This window comes from Aplidium turbinatum, chromosome 4 (genome assembly GCF_918807975.1).
Source record: "Aplidium turbinatum chromosome 4, kaAplTurb1.1, whole genome shotgun sequence".
Classification (NCBI taxonomy): Eukaryota; Metazoa; Chordata; class Ascidiacea; order Aplousobranchia; family Polyclinidae; genus Aplidium; species Aplidium turbinatum.
Genome location: NC_137475.1, coordinates 46567436 through 46583517, shown reverse-complemented (window position 1 = coordinate 46583517; position 16082 = coordinate 46567436). Strand labels below are relative to the sequence as shown.

The following is a 16082-nucleotide window of genomic DNA, read 5'->3' as shown; positions in this document are numbered from 1 at the left end:
TGAACAACATTAGCGATGACGATCTCAGTAAAGATGACCTAATTGATTTGAGATCAAAAGAGTTATTACGCATTGAATTTTATTCAAAAACTGTGGAAGAATTTTGGTGCTCACAACTGCAAACTTACACATTCTTGGCAAAGCAAGCGATTATTGTTTTGTTACCACTCATAACCACTTAACCTTTGCGAGGCAGGATTCTCAGCTCTTGTTACAATGAAAACAACACGAAATCGCCTGGACAGTGGACGTTGAAGATGACATGCGTGTTGTATTGTCAAAAACTCAACCGCAGTTCAGTCGTTTAGTTCAGGAAAGGCAACAACAACCATCTCATAAAATTTGCTTACGTTGAAAAAGTTTCGGCATGACACTTTGGGTCACCTTAATATTCAAATACTGCTGACATTTCTTGAACAATCCATTCATTTTCTTATTTGAGCAACTGTTTAACCTGATATTTGCCGCAGGAGTCATAGCGGCAATGCAATATGACACCGCACAGTAGTTGAGTAGCATAATTATTACAATAGTCAATAATACTGTGATTGAACTGACTGTGAAAATAAATTTCTTTGCTATAGTCAATAGTATGTTAATTGAGTTTCAGGAAAAATTTAGGTAGGGGTCCGCAGAATTAATAATTTGTCTAAAGGGGTCCGTGACAACAAAAAGGTTGGGAACCACTGGTCTAAGAAGTAAATGATCGGTCAGAATGTCTGTCATGTATTCAAAGTTCTTGCACAAAATTATTTTTTCCAATACCAACCCTTGAAACTTGTTTTGCGATGACAGGCAAGAATGGCTCTCAGGTTTGGCGCATGACCCGCGCATATATGTAGGTTTTTTTTTGACACACTTTGGTTCTTGAGACAATGCAGCAGCCCCGCTATAGGTTACAGATTGCCGTGCGGGTTGTAGGATCGTTTTACGGTGCACAACAACTCTCCTAGTTGCAAAAGGAATTTGCGCCTGCTGCCCTGTGTCATGCCGATATCTCTGTCACACCTGCTGCCCTGTGTCATGCAGATATCTTTGTCACCACTGCTGCCCTTTGTCATGCCGATATCTTTGTCACGCATGCTTCCCTGTGTCATACAGATATCTCTGTCACGCCTTCTGCCCTGTGTCATGCAGATATCTCTGTCACGCCTGCTGCCCTGTGTCATGCAGATATCTCTGTCACGCTTGCTGCCCTGTGTCATGCAGATATCTGTCACGCCTGCTGCCCTGTGTCATGCCGATATCTTTGTCACGCATGCTTCCCTGTGTCATGCAGATATCTCTGTCACGCCTGCTGCCCTGTGTCATGCCGATATCTTTGTCACGCCTGCTGCCCTGTGTCATGCATGTCCGCCCCGTTAGCTCAGTAGTTACGCGCCCAGCTCAAGATCACGCGGCGCGAGTTTGACTTTCGGGGTGTGCGCTTGAGCAACGCACTTTTAGGACTGCTCTCCATTCAGCGGCACCTAATGGATGGAATAATTCCCCGACAACAACACTTCAACAATCGGAAAAAGTTCGCTCTGCCAATCTGGGTAACCGGCCCTGCGTCAAGAGCCTCTACATTAGCCTACTACCAGGAACAACCAATCAAGGCTTTGTCAGTCCGAGGCCAGGGATGGAGGAACCATTTTAAAAGTAGGTGGGCCCAAAGCCGTAGCAGTCAAAGTTAATCAAACTTCTGGGGGGCTTCGCCCCCCAGACCCCCCCATAGCATTGCTGCATTTCTAATACTTCAAATCGCTTATACATTGTGTTTTCATGATTGCCTTTTGTGCCAACCACCGAAAAATTTCCGTTTTTGGGCCCGATTTGGTCAAACAAATTACAAAATTGTTAAATTGCTCTATAGCGCTGTACAAAATATGGCGATGTACACACAAATAAAAAGGCAAAATATACACACAGTTATAATACCAACCTGGGAGAAATAATCTGCAGCATTATACAGTATGCCTACGTACATGCACTGCATAATACGAGTATGTAGTGATATCATTGTTTCCACCTTGGAGAAGAATTAGATTGATTTATAGATTGCTCCACCAATCACACGCAACCACACCCACACGTTCTGCCCATCAACAGTGGGCTCAACAGAAAAGTTTGAAGATTAGATTTCATTGAGCTATCGAAGATAACACAGGCAAACAAAAAAATTTTTTTTTAAAGGCACGGCATGGGAGAGTCATTTTAGGGTATTTCAAAGCCCTATAAACGCCATTTGAAACCAATCACGTTGATTACAACCCAAACAAACGGCGATTTAACGTTTACTGGCCTGGTAACAATCAAAATACGACGCGAAGCAAGCTTTAGGTACAAGATGTAGAAGATACAACTTGTGCATTGCGTTATAATATATTTGTTGACTTCAACAGTATCAGACTTAGGCTTACTAACTAAGATACTAAGTAGCCTACAAACAAAATACATAAATTGTTTTGCTTATCAGCAAAACAAAGCCATCGATGAACAAATGCAATTCTTTATTATGGTAGGCTTACTATATACTGAGCAACACCCATCAAGGTACGAAGGCCATTTATATAATTACAGAATACAAAGTTGTGTTCTTCAATACAGTAGCTGCTTAAAATTTTATCCTTGTTACGAAAGAATGTAATCTTGGTTCGAAATTCAATTCCTGGTAGTTTCAAAAATTCGAAAAAACTAAGTAGGCTACATTTTTGGAATCAGGGGCCCTGAAATACTCTAAAATGACTCTCACCTTTTGTGCCAAATTTTTTTTGTTGGCTTGTGCAATCAAACTAGTGTGTATCAAATGAGTGAAGAGCTTTTTTTTTGGAACTCCTTCTCTAATTTGCCGTTTTCACTACCTTTTCAAAAAAATTTGGCTTTCAAAAGTGGGTGGGCCAGGCCCACCCAGAAAATAAAGTAGGTGGGCCGAGGCCCACGTGGTTCCTCCATCCCTGTCCGAGGCTAAAGATTCAAAACCATATCTTTGGCACGCCTGCTGCCCTGTGTCTCAATTGATACCAATAGTTCATCTGACATTGGCTTAGTTATAAAGAGGGATTCTGGAGGTTCGGATTCGGCCAGTTATAAATCGAAGAGTGATATAAATTTCATTGACAAAACAACCTGCAAAACAACGTTATCCTTTCAACCGGTCAAATTGGCCAGTGCGGTCGGTCTGCGGTTAAATGTCGTTCAGTTGTTTTTATTTCTGACCATCATATCAAAAACAATACACGTCAACATAGCAAAGGTCGAGAAAAAGGTAGAAGCGACAAAACGCGAATGTTAAAACGTGCTTGTGACCGAAGTAAGTTATTGAGTTGAAAAAAACTTGGCACGGTCGCAACACCTTCAGAAAAATTTAAGATATAAGTTAAAGGGAAAATAAAAAAAAGAAAATGTTATAAAAAAAACAACATATATTTAGGCTATAGATTTATTAGCCCAAATAGCTTTAACTGATATATTTAAGATTTGTATGGACAGTTGCTATGAAGATCGGCCATGGTGCGTTATCAAGAGTCAGGGATATCTAGAGAAGGGGATATGAAGGCTTTTAATACGTCTGACAATAGAAGGGCTTCTGTTTATCGTAAATAATCTCCGTTTACCGTAAAATGACAATTGTCACCGGTAGTAGTTTAATGACTCTTGTTATGATAACCTGAATTGCGCTATTAGCATCAGGCGTGGATACTCACTGCATGCTCATAGTCACTTGTTAATTCAACTACCCGTACACTTGCTTTACATTTAGTCTACAACAACGGCTTTGTTAAGAAAAACGGCTTTTTGGTAACGTTTCAACTGTCTTTCCAAGCAAGTATTGTTTAAATATGCTCTATGTAACATTTACTAACTGTCACCTGTAGCTGACTGTACCAGCTGCACTACAAAACTTTCTGCAATTGTAAAAAGAACCGCATGTTTCACGCGCTGCAAACTACCGCCCTGGTAGTGTCATAAGATTAAGGCAATCGCTGTGAGCCTTCGCATCCCCTTCTTTAGATATCCCTGTCAAGAGTGCTGATGGTCGTGAGGGGAACACGTCTTGATGCGTTTAGCTCATAGCAAATAAGAGCAAGGCAGGCAAAGAAAACCCCACAAAGAAATCCTACCTCGGGCAAAGCCATTTCAAGCGCAACGCACCAGGCCTTGCACGACTCACAAAATAGTTACAACTTGACGATGTGAAACACAAGCAAAAACAACATCATCATCTTGCGGAAACTCAGTTATACCCAGGGAAGTTATGTCTTGAAGATATCAAGCGTGCTTTGTTATAAAGTTGCGTTAATAAAGCGATAATTTTAGAGTCACCTCCACACCGATCCAACGTTAGCAAACGTTGAATTAATGCAAAAACGACAGGCATCGCTAGCTGGGATGTAGTAGTGGCATGTCACAGTAATATGATAAATTTGGGTTACCGTAAGGCATATACAGCTAATAAGGTCCGGCCGGTAATAAGGCCCACCCCCGAGATCTCCGTTGTTACAAATCTTTTAAACACAAGTGAAATTTCTGGTTGCTGCTGTGGTGAATTGAGACTGACTGGTAAAGTTTCACAGCCTAAAGTTTACATCTTTTTGAGTTACGGAAAGTTTAAGTTTGGGGGGACTGAAATTGAGTGGTTTTATTAATTTTCACATATTGATACTATATTGTTTACTACATATTGTTTTATTAATACTGTTCTGCAGTTAACAAACCGCTTTGACTTCGGTTTTTTTGCATTTTATGTGAAAGATATGTGCATGCTGATGCAGTAAAATCAATAAATTTGAACTTTTTTTCTAATTAAAGCAAGACTGATAATGATGGTAAGTATCAGGTTTGGTGGCCGTGCTTAACTATATTTGTTGATGCATATACCGCAATATTAGATCCATTCATGCACGTCTTAAACCATTAAGGTTTTGCCACCTTTTCCTTTTGTTAGTTTTGTTACTGTATTTCTTTTTAACAATATCATTTCTTTTGCATTCTGACAAAGAAAAATAAATTGAATTGAATTAAATTGAATTGAATGATCACGACTAGGCTAATGTTGGTAATAAGGCTCATGGGCACATGGAGTAGGAAAATTGTAGCGTTGTGCACCCCTGGTTTAGAAAGTGAGGGTTAAAGACTTGAGTAACCCAAAAAATTCTTGTTACACCATTAATCCAATTTGTTATTGCAATGAAAATATCATAATTTCAGTATCAAAATACTTTAGTATCCCTACCACATCTAAAAACACCATGTCGCTTTGAAAAAAATAGGGGACGGGGTAGGAGGGAATAGTTGTGTCTGTGTATTTACTTATTAGTTCTGTGCCTGTTTTGCCGATTAGAAGTTGTTTTGTGGTTGTTATTGTGAAAATCACTTTGGGAAATCACACCTTTTCTATCACTTTTGGTGCAAATTCAAACCGGGCCTTATTCACAACACATGCATCTAATAAGGCCCGCTTGAGATTTTTTTTATTTTGTTAATATTTCACAACTCCTTTTAGGCCTACTTAGAAGCTTGTTTCACAGATATGTTGTTTAGATAGATCCAAAGTATGCGTATTTCAAGTTTCGTTCAAAACTATGCAGTAGGGGAGACGGGGGGAAGTTGGGCCATTTTTCACATTTTTGAACGTAGATCACTCAACTCTAATTCGATTGTAGAACGCTATGCATCATTATGATCTTGATTCTTCGAGTAATTCTTTCTGAATTTTGAATTTATTCTAAGTGTTTCAGGAAAAAATGTATTAAGGTTTAAAAAACGATAACTTTTCGGCCCAATGTGCCTCCACCCCTGGGGTACATTGGGCCGCATATGGGGCACGTTGGGCCGGTATGCAAAACAATAAGAAATAACCATACTAAGTCAGTGTTAACTGCAAATGATGAATTAATATCATAAATGATCACTGTCCCGAAATACTTTCCCGAAAGGACACTTTCCCAACAGGACACTTGCCTGAAAATAAAGTGTATTTTATATGCAATGTTCCTTCGGGGAAGTGCAATTGCGGACAAGTGTCCTTTCGGGCAAGTATCATGTTGCCAGGGGCGCCGGAAGCGGGGGGGCAGATGCCCCCCCTGCCCTCAATTTTTCTGCAGATGGAGGGGCAGGGGGGGAAATGGTGCCCTTTTAAAGTCATGTAAGTTACTGCACATTTTGCAATATAAAAATTTCTGCCATTCGCTTTAAGCCTAATTATAATCTTTCATTTTTGCCTCAAAATAATATTTACGGCACAAATTTTGCAACACGTCAGTACAGGCCAACTCGTTTTTTTTTTTCGGCAGCCATCGTCGCCTACCGAGAGCTCCTTCTCGGGGGTAAAATAGAATTAAATAGAATAGAATTAAACTTGCAACAATGCGAAAATGGTCACTTAGCATTGTTGAAGTCTAGGCCAAGGCGACGTCCTACAATAGAATCGTTGCACCACGCAATAACTGCTTTATCGGGATTGTAATCCAGTACTGCGGGACCATCTAACGACACTTGCACGAGTGTCTCCAATGTAGCTGATTTTAAAGAAGTTCGCCACTCCCCTAGAATTCTTTTTAGCAACGAAAAACAACGTTCGACATGTGTTGACGATGACGGCAAGGTAATAAAATAAGTATTTCAATGATGTGAAGGACATTACTAAAAGAAGCATAATTTTTGTTAAATATGATCAAAAATGTTTTCCCCTCGGATGTCAACTAACCTAGTTCTCCTTTTTAACAACAAATCAATGTCCGACAACATCGAATCGACATAAAAACGACAATATTGCCAGCCGATGTAAATTAGCACTTCGGATTAACACTTTGTTAAAATAAACGTCAAGAATTACAAACAAGACTTACAGCGCTAATGATCGCAGATGGATATATTCCATCAATAACAAATATTCCCGCACAATAGAACTGTGGCGATTATGACGCGCTGACCTAATTCTGCGTCACTCTTTGATACTACATATTTTCGATAGTTAATCCACGATCATTCTATTGCGAAATTAAATAATTGGCTAGAAGAGACCGGCGGCCAAACTTGGCCGATTAAGGAGGTAGCACCGGCGGTCATTCAAGCACTACTTAGCGACCATGGCCGCCGGCTGCTTTAAGGCTTGACAGTAGGTTACATCATTATAACATAGCAAGATGCCCTTCTTTGTATACCGGATACTTGTAGGCTATCATTTATTCATTACTCAATACATAGTGAGCTGATAGATTAGCATTATCGCTATATTTTATCTTAGGAACTTGAAAAAAATTGGCCTTCTAGTAAACAAAAGTGCCCTTTTTTTGTAATCCTGCCACCCCAGTCAAAAATCGTTCCGGCGCCCCTGCATGTTGGAACAAGTGTCCTTTCGGGCAAGCGTCTTTCGGAGTGTACAGGTTCTCATAATTACAACAAAACATTTTTAAACAAACAATGCAGAAATAGGTAACTTTTTTAACTTTTCAAAGTGGCCCAACTTACCCCAACAGCAGACATATTGCTTTGTACAACTTGCCAGATTGATCTATAAAAGATTCGACAGAATGGAGTACCATAAACTGACACTTAACCTCTGACGATATAAATATATATGAGCCACAAATATAGCACTTTCAGTTGCAGTTCTGCATGCTTACGTTTCAAGTAGATAATTTTTCAAAAAAACACAAAAAAGTAAACTTTCTTACTTCACTCATAAACGCTGACCACAATCAACTTCACCTCACCATTGTATGATCTGAGAACGAAACGGCATCACATGACGCCATCACGTGACATGCAGCGATTGTGTATCACAAGATATATGGGTGGCCTAACCTGCCCCACCGGCCCAACTTCCCCCAGTCTCCCCAGAAAAATATTGAGGTTTGAAGATTAGCGAGCCTTATTAGCTGCAGGTACCTTATGTTTTACACGTTAAACCATAAAAAAGTAATAAAAAATCCAATTCGGTATATTACGTAGAAAAAATTGCAGACAAACAAACAGACAATAGCATGACGATCCAGTCCAAGATATTGATATAAAACAACTGGTTGGAGCACATGGCCACCGCTTCACCGAAAGATGGCGATTGGTCGAAGAGGATGGAAAAACTTCTGAAGACTCTGTAGAACTTCTGTGGACAAAAAACACAAGAACCAGAAGGCCAGTAGGAGTACTTACAACCTTACTATTTTGCTAATAAATCTACTCACATTGGCCTATCATTTCTGGGCAAAAAAAATATTAGTATGATTGGTGTATGTAATACTTAGATAGGATTATTTCAAGGAAGATTTAGCTTGTTTATTTTTGATTTAAAGCCTTTTACAGTTTTACATTCATTTCTTATAGTAGTTGGAAGCTTGTTCCAAACTGTTGGCCCCGTGTACCGTATTGATTGTTTGCAGGTGTCAATTCTGCAATATATCGGAATATAAGGAGAATTACTTCTTGTTGTTGAGCTACTTGATTGTTTACACATAATCATATCATTGAATGCTGTGGGAAGTAGCTTTTATGAATATTTAATCATGAAAGTTGCAAACTCTGTATTTTTCATGTGGTGAATTGATTTTAAATTATTGAGTTCCATTACACCTTTTATGCTTTCTCTGCTTGCTTGGCTTTATTGCTAGTTGTTCGACAGTTACCTCTCTACCAAAATTACGTCATGAAACGTTAATAAATCCTGCTTGGATTGATGTTATTATTATTATTATTTATTTGCGTCAGACAAAGTTGTCCATATCCAAAACAAAAACAACGAAATAATACACAAACTGCAAATGTACAAAGGTCACAGAGAGCCACTTTGGATGCCGTCGGTTTAAAAGCTCACTAAATGGGCTATCTGCTGTTACAAATTTACATACAATGAGCGTTGAAAGAATTGAAAGTATTCAAAACGATAAAAAAAATCAGATGACATCAGGTTTGAAATAAAGCGATTTGAGGAGTGAATGCAACGGTTGAAAACCAAAACATGTTTTTTCTCAATAAAGCATCAAACGTTGTTATATTAAACATTAGGCTACTTGATATTCCACGGGCACTGACATAACGAGGCAAGTTGTGCAATATTCTAAAAGAATCATTGTAAGCAACACGTAATTGTTTTATACTAGAAGATGTGTAGTCACACTGCGGAAAATTTAACTCAAACAAAAAATATAACATTGGAACGCTGTAATTTACCAAACCTTTGTAGCTTATTTGTAGCAGCGTATGCATCCGGAGTTTGTGCCATTCATTGAATAACAAAGTATTTCCTTGCTTGTCTGCAGCACTCAAGGACTGAGCTTATGTTGAGACGGTTGTTTCTAGGAAGGATTAACATGAACTGCAGCAACAAGAGTCAAAGTAAGAAATTGTGATGGTTACAAATTTCTTAAGTTATGAATTACAAAGCTGAGAATCAAAGTCAGTTAGCATTGAGACAAGAACAAAGGTTTATGCTGCACAGCAAGTAAGTTTCATCTGTGGTTTCTGCCTCCACAACAATCACAGTCAGAATTGTGTTGATTTAGTGTCTTCGTTGCATAAAAGAACTGACATGCTTACTGAGGTTAGACTAGAAGTTCCTAACTGAAACAAAGTGTAGGTGGAAAGACAGTGGCACCAAATTCAACACTAGCCACATGAGGCTACTTGTAAACATGGGTAGATCTCACCTTGCAGGAATGGTAAGCCAAGTCATGACCAGAAGAAATAATTGTGACAAGTGCAGCAAAAATTAAGGACAAAACCTCATCGTCCCCAGAAGCCAGATTTCATGGCAGGATTATTTCAAACTGCACAAAAATCTTACAGTTTTTGAACCATCATAGGCGGAGTATTGACAAACACTTAGAAGATGAATTAATTGCTCCCTCAGCACATTTCATGAACGCATTCAGCCTCTTCAATGGATTGCTTTTGTCTGACAAAGTTTTTGTTTGTCGTATCCAGGCTTACACCGGGTAGTTGAAGATTTAGATTAAGTGGAAGGGAAGGCAAGGAAGCCAATCTTCGTGTCCACCTTCAAGCATGCCTTTAAGTGACCGGCCACAGCCGCACGCTCTTGAGCGGTGTCGAACCGGCGCCCTTTCGATTGCCGTTCCAGGGTTCTCACCACTCGGCCATGCAGCCGACTCTAACAAAGTGATGAAATCTGACATAAAACTGGTAAAAAAAGATTGAAAAAATTTTGTTGTCAAACTTGAAATGAATGAATGCTGAGACTTGGTTTGACAACTATGCCACTTCTGCGAATCCTTTGGTATATGCAATATGCATCATAAAAATGTGTTTTCCAACAGAATCTCGGAGAGGGAGGAAAATTGTGAAAGCGGTTGAGCCAACGATGGGTCAGCGTATGAATCGGTTGAGACGATACCTGATAAATCGAAAAGTTGTTTTAAGGCAACCGCGCGAGGCTCGCTTTTGTGACGTGGCTTCGTCTAATCATGCTTATGGTGACTTTGTTCTCGCTTCTTGCGCGAACTACACAAGATATCTCAGTTGATATGACGTCATCGTGCGTTGCGGCGCAATCGTCAGAGCGAGGCAGGCTTTGGCTCATCGCGCGAAGATTGTGAGAAAATAAACGTTAACAGAAAGTCAAAAGCCTCCTGGTGGACCTTAGATGGTGTGAACGACCGAGGAGTGAACGACCGAGGAAGAATCTTCTTGCATAGTGAGGAGACAATTTGACGTAATCGTCTCACAAAATGAGAATTCTTGAAACTGTCGGCTAAGCTGCGAGTAGAACATCATCATCCTCCTCATCATATTCCTTCATATCGTCGTCGAGGGCTGGAGGAAAGGAAGCGCCAAGTTTCTTTATTTTAAAACAGATTAATTGCAGGTTTGTAGTCAAGTCCTATCCAGTCATAAAGGATCCTCGCATAACTTTCAAAGGTGTACTCCCTAGGTGTACTGTAGCCTACAGGAGCCGGAATTTTTGAGTATTTAGGAGCCGGAGTTTCGGTTTTCAGCCGCATTCGGAGTGAAGCCGTAGTGTGAAGTAAGTTCTTGGTAAAAGCAGGAGCCGAGTCTGATTTTTTGTCAGTTGATACTTTTAGAGCTTTGGTAGAGAGTTTGTATTTTATAATTTTAACTTGCAAGTATTTACGCGGTAGCTACTTGACACATTCGTAATTTTTGTGTATCCTACTTCTATGCTTTTATTTTCCGAGCAGTATTTTGTTTATTTGAGAATATGCTTTTCTGTTCATGACGGGGGTAGCGAAAGTATCAGGGTCCTTTGTCAATAGTTTGGAGTCAATATTTCGTAACTATTTGGAACAGGAGTGAATTTGGAGTCAAAGATTTCGGATTGGAGCGGGAGTTCAGAAAACCTGACTCTGTACACCTCTAACAACTTTTCATCCTCAATGACATCAAGGAACCAGAAGAAAGGTTGAGAGACAGCAGCGTCCAATTCATTATTTTTCTGCCATTAGTTCCAATTCTTGGTGGACTAATGATAGGAAAGTTATGTTTGGTCTTTTTTATTTAAATTCATGAAAGTCACATGTGCTCAACTGCTGGTAATTCCCCCTTGAGAATAGTGTCCACCACACGAGGGCGTGTTATATGCGCTAATCTCATTCTGTGCATGTACGTCAGCAGAGAGTAGAACATGAGCACCTGTGGTCTTTTGAACCTAGCGACGTCGAAGATAAAGTGCACATCACTGATCTCGATCCTTCTGAGGTTCAAGAAGAAAACTATATCTTCCTCTTCTATTGTGGAAGTTCTAAAGATTGAGAGACGGATGAGAACAAACCGTCCGTTGAATTGTGACGTAACTGTTCTCCTGAACATTAAGTAAATAGATTTTATTTTGTTTTCAGAATCGTTTGTGATAATTAACGTCTAAACAATGTTAAAAGAATGTGTGCACGCTCCCTGGCATCGATTGATTGGAGTCCTTCCGCTTCTTGGCATCGTCAAGGTGAGATTGTTTGCCAACAATGCGGACAATGAGAGCTGCACTATATCTAGTGTATATGGTCATAATGAGTATCTTGGCCATGCTCGAAGTTGCAATATAGGCTACTTGACGATGACGCTCATTTAACAAATATTGTCATATGAAATGCAATAAAGTTCAGGAGCAGAAATCACATTAACTGCGTGAAATAAATCATTAAAAGAATATGTGTATGTTTATATCTGACTATGAACCAATTAGTTGTGTTTCCCAGTCATGTTAAAAGTTGACAGCTGTTGGAATGGTAACTACAAATCAGTTCTACAGGGTGTGGCCGAATAACTCGAACAAACGGCTTTCCTGTTAGCGTTAATTTTTTTCTGTCAGTTAGATGGTGCGGCTCCGAGCAGGTTTTAGTTTAATGGAGACGAGACCAAATGGTTCTTTCAATGCTAAAGGTTGCCGACCCGTGAACTAGGCCATGCTCGAAGTTTTAAGTATAGGGTTCTTTACGACGACGTTCATTATTTAACAAACATTGTCATAGAGAGAGCAACAGACGTGTACAACTTACCAAACGGCGTGACGAGCAGCACTTTTTGGGGTTGAAATTAATCCAGATTTGTTTCAACGTAACATCGCATCCAGAACGTAGCCTACATTGTTGACTTTGTTTGCAGTGTGACGTTGTATGCGGGAAGTCCCCGGATGATGAAATCAACTATTGCTTTGGTAAGTTGACTGCCAGCAGTGACATAAGGTAAAGGTCCCATACTTAGTTATTGAGCTTTGGGGGGTCGGTGGGATGGCGCAACAGATAAAGCCTTGGCTTCCAATTTTGCGAACTTGGTTCGACTCCCAGCTTCAGCTGGTTGTTGATAAACACCGTTCACCTTTAGCCAGGGTGTCATAAGTTGGTTGAGCGTAGTTGCTGAAGGTAAGGCGGCCGAGATAAAGGAACTGGCCACCCTACTCTCGAGGATTGTAAACCTAAAAGCTAATATGGGAAAGATTGTTCTTCATAAATGTTTTTGTATAGGCTACCAAGATTTGTCAGTTGTTGGGAATTATGAATCATCAATCGCCGTGTAGATTATCTATGTCAAAGTAGGAAAGTTATGAATGGAAGGAAATTATTATCGCTTCCTTTGTTTAGGTGTCACCGCGTTTTGTTGCCAGGATCAGCCAGAAGTTTGTTGCTGGGAAAAAATATGGCGGGTTTGGTGTAAGTGTGACGTCATAGATTGTAGATGACGACATATTGGTGAGGCGGGTGCAGAAGGATCGAGTGGTGTCCTTGTCTTTAAATGTTGTTAAAAAGCATAATCTGCTTTCTGTTAAGAATGTATTAGCTCCTGCTTTCTATTTGTCTTTCCACGATCATGCCGAATGACATGCGACTAATTCAGTCAGATTGAGGTCGATGATAATTGTCACTAATAATGACAATTCCACCAATTCGATTGTCTTCGTCAAGTCAACGGACTTCCAGCGGAGTCTTTCATCGGCATAAGATGGTCGCTATGCAAACGAGAAGTCGTCAGAAGAACTTCGAAGATAAGATGGAAACTATAAACAAAAACTAACATATTTGTTGACACCAAGAAGCAACCTCCACTTCCGAAAGAAGGTTCAAGTTGTTCAAATCTTTCAGGGTTTTGGATCGCGGGTGTGATTACTTTAACCACTCTCTTCACTTGTTGTGGCTACTTCTGCAAGAGCAACTCCGAAGGAGGAAGATACACTCTTCTCAGAAATGATTCCTTGAGAGCGTTTCATCGATTTCGAAGATCACCGTCACGAGAGTTCATGTCAAGCAACAATGAATGGAAGGTATGAAGGCAACGACGCGGTTGAAACGTCTAGCTGCTGCATTGTGTGTGTCCAGACAGTTTCTTTATTATAAACCCATCTTCTCATTGACAATGAGAACTAGATGTTGTATGTTTGTGTGCGTCGCGTTCAACCAGATCTCTTTTTTCGAATCAAATCGTCCCTGACTTAATTATTTTCATGGCTCATTGATCATGTGTAATCCATATTTGTCAGTGTATGTTCCAGCCTCACTCAAATATTGCCCTCCCCCCTTACACACCATCAGACCCTTCCACTAGAGGAGGAACAAGAGACTCATCACAACCCCTTCAAACAATGCCATATTTGGTAAGTTGATTGTTTGCTTCACACTCGATCATGTTGGCTGCATGGCCGAGTGGTGAGAACCCTGGAACGGCAATCGAAAGGGCGCCAGTTCGACACCGCTCAAGAGCATGCGGCTGTGGCAGGACACTTAAAGGCATGCCTGAAGGTGGTCACGAAGATTGGCTTCCTTGCCTTCCCGTCTACTTAACCTAAATCGTCAACCACTGGGTGTAAGCCTGGATACTACAAAAAAAAACTCGATCTTTTCAGTCCGAATCACGTCACTTGAATAAATTTCCATTTTGCTATTGTTGAAATGACGTCATCACTTATTTCTGATTTAAACGAAAACTACAGTTTGACGTATGTTTTGCGTCATAGATATTGTAGACGTAGTCAGCGTCACAAACAAACCACGTGGCATCATATGTGACGGAATAATTGTCTCCTGCAGGAACCTCCGCCTCCATACACAACAGTGGCGTCTCATCCTCAACCAGATCGAGCAGCAGAGACCACAGCCCTGCTTCCTTCCGCCCCAGCATCCCGGGATGCTGCTTTGTAGTGCAACGCTGCCCCAACTATGACGACACATTGACAGTTCTTTATTATATAATATATTTTTTATTAATTGTTTTTGAATTCTTTGCATCGTCTTTGTGTAATTTATAAATGAAAGATATTTGTTTGTTGCGTTCAAAAGCCAAGTATATGATTGGCAGGTGTCTCCATGATTGACAGGTTGTCTGGTGGTTAACAGCTAGGTTGTTGAATGATTGACAGGTTAGATAAACTTGTCATATTCCATCCACAGCAAGTGAGGCAACGTACGTCATCAAACTTTGATACCTCCCACGTCCGTGTGCTACAAAGTAGGACATGGATTTTCTGCAATAAATTTATTGAAGTTAGTTGAGAACTTGCGTTAATTTCTTTGGTCCCTTTTCACAAATTCATCGTCATCACCAAAAGTTTAACGTCATCACCAAAAGTTTAACGTCATCATCAGAAGTTCAACGTTATCATCAGAATCCAATAGCGAATGTCAATTACGCCTAACCACTTCCTTTCACACAGAAGTTTTTTGAAAACCTCAAAGACAGTTTTTAACAACTACAAATGTATTTTGTAATTTAGTGGAATTTTAAATTAGCCAGGAAACGATTTTAAGGTAGGCTGCATTGTGGCCTACAGCAAAAGATTAAGCTTCAATGGTAGCAAACAACTTTCAAAATAACGTCACAATCTCAAACAGAAATGTTACTCTTTAGTCGCAGCCCCCGATGTTTCATTGAGTAAAAGTGGATCACATAAAATATTTACTACTTTAGAAAGTGATTTTCATACAAGCAGCTAAATTATCCGAGAATAGAAATTAAACTCGTGTTGTTAGTGCAATTCAGAAAGGATTGAAAAGCGTTGTAATCTGAAACGAATCAAAGTTGCGATTCTTCGAGTTTTCATCCCGACAGGTCAGTGGGTGAACACACAAGTTTGCAAGATCAAGCGATGGTGGTTCGATGACCCTCGGGGTGTGCGCTTGAGCAACACACTTCAAGGACAGCTCTCCAATCAGCGGCACCTAATGGATGGAATAATTACAGACAACAAGCAGAAACTTTACTCTTTCAATCTCGGTAACCGGCCTTGCGTCAATGGTTCAAAGCCTCTGTCAGCTTATGCGAAACTACCAGGAATAACCTATCAATGACTTTTTCAGTCCCACAATCAATCAATTCTTGCTCTAAATCCTCCATCACGAAACAGAGATTGTTCGTTCATCCGCAATAGGCTGCATGTTTCCTTTTAAAAAATGAGGAATGGAAAAACCAGTCCTGAATTAAAAACTTTATTTGCAACTAGAATTAAAAATTAGAATTTGCGGCGGGTTTTGTTAGTTGATTTGTAGATTCCCAGATGAAGATTCTGTGGGGGTCCAGTGCTAAATTCTCCATTACTTTCTATGTTCTCCATCAGGGGTCACCAACCTTTTTTGCATGCGTGCCACTTTGGCACTAAGGAGAGCTGTGGCGGCCGCACTAATGTAATTTTAGGTAGGTTGACTCTT

General features: G+C 40.1%; 1 protein-coding gene across 3 annotated transcripts; it reads left to right on the top strand.

The window, feature by feature from the left end:
* Positions 1 to 10169: 10169 nt before the first annotated feature.
* On the top strand, positions 10170 to 14707 carry LOC145769386 (uncharacterized). Of its 3 annotated transcripts, none has more exons than XM_082581005.1 (7): positions 10170 to 11355; positions 11793 to 11893; positions 12553 to 12604; positions 13029 to 13097; positions 13527 to 13705; positions 13934 to 14035; positions 14469 to 14707. In XM_082581005.1, exons 2-7 carry the CDS (start codon positions 11822 to 11824, stop codon positions 14577 to 14579), a joined length of 585 nt encoding a protein of 194 aa, XP_082437131.1. In that variant the 5' UTR covers positions 10170 to 11355; positions 11793 to 11821; the 3' UTR covers positions 14580 to 14707. The 3 variants fall into 3 exon arrangements, with proteins under 3 accessions (XP_082437131.1, XP_082437129.1, XP_082437130.1); XM_082581003.1 differs by having other exon boundaries at positions 13922 to 14035; XM_082581004.1 differs by having other exon boundaries at positions 10170 to 11893; positions 13922 to 14035.
* Positions 14708 to 16082: the final 1375 nt, after the last annotated feature.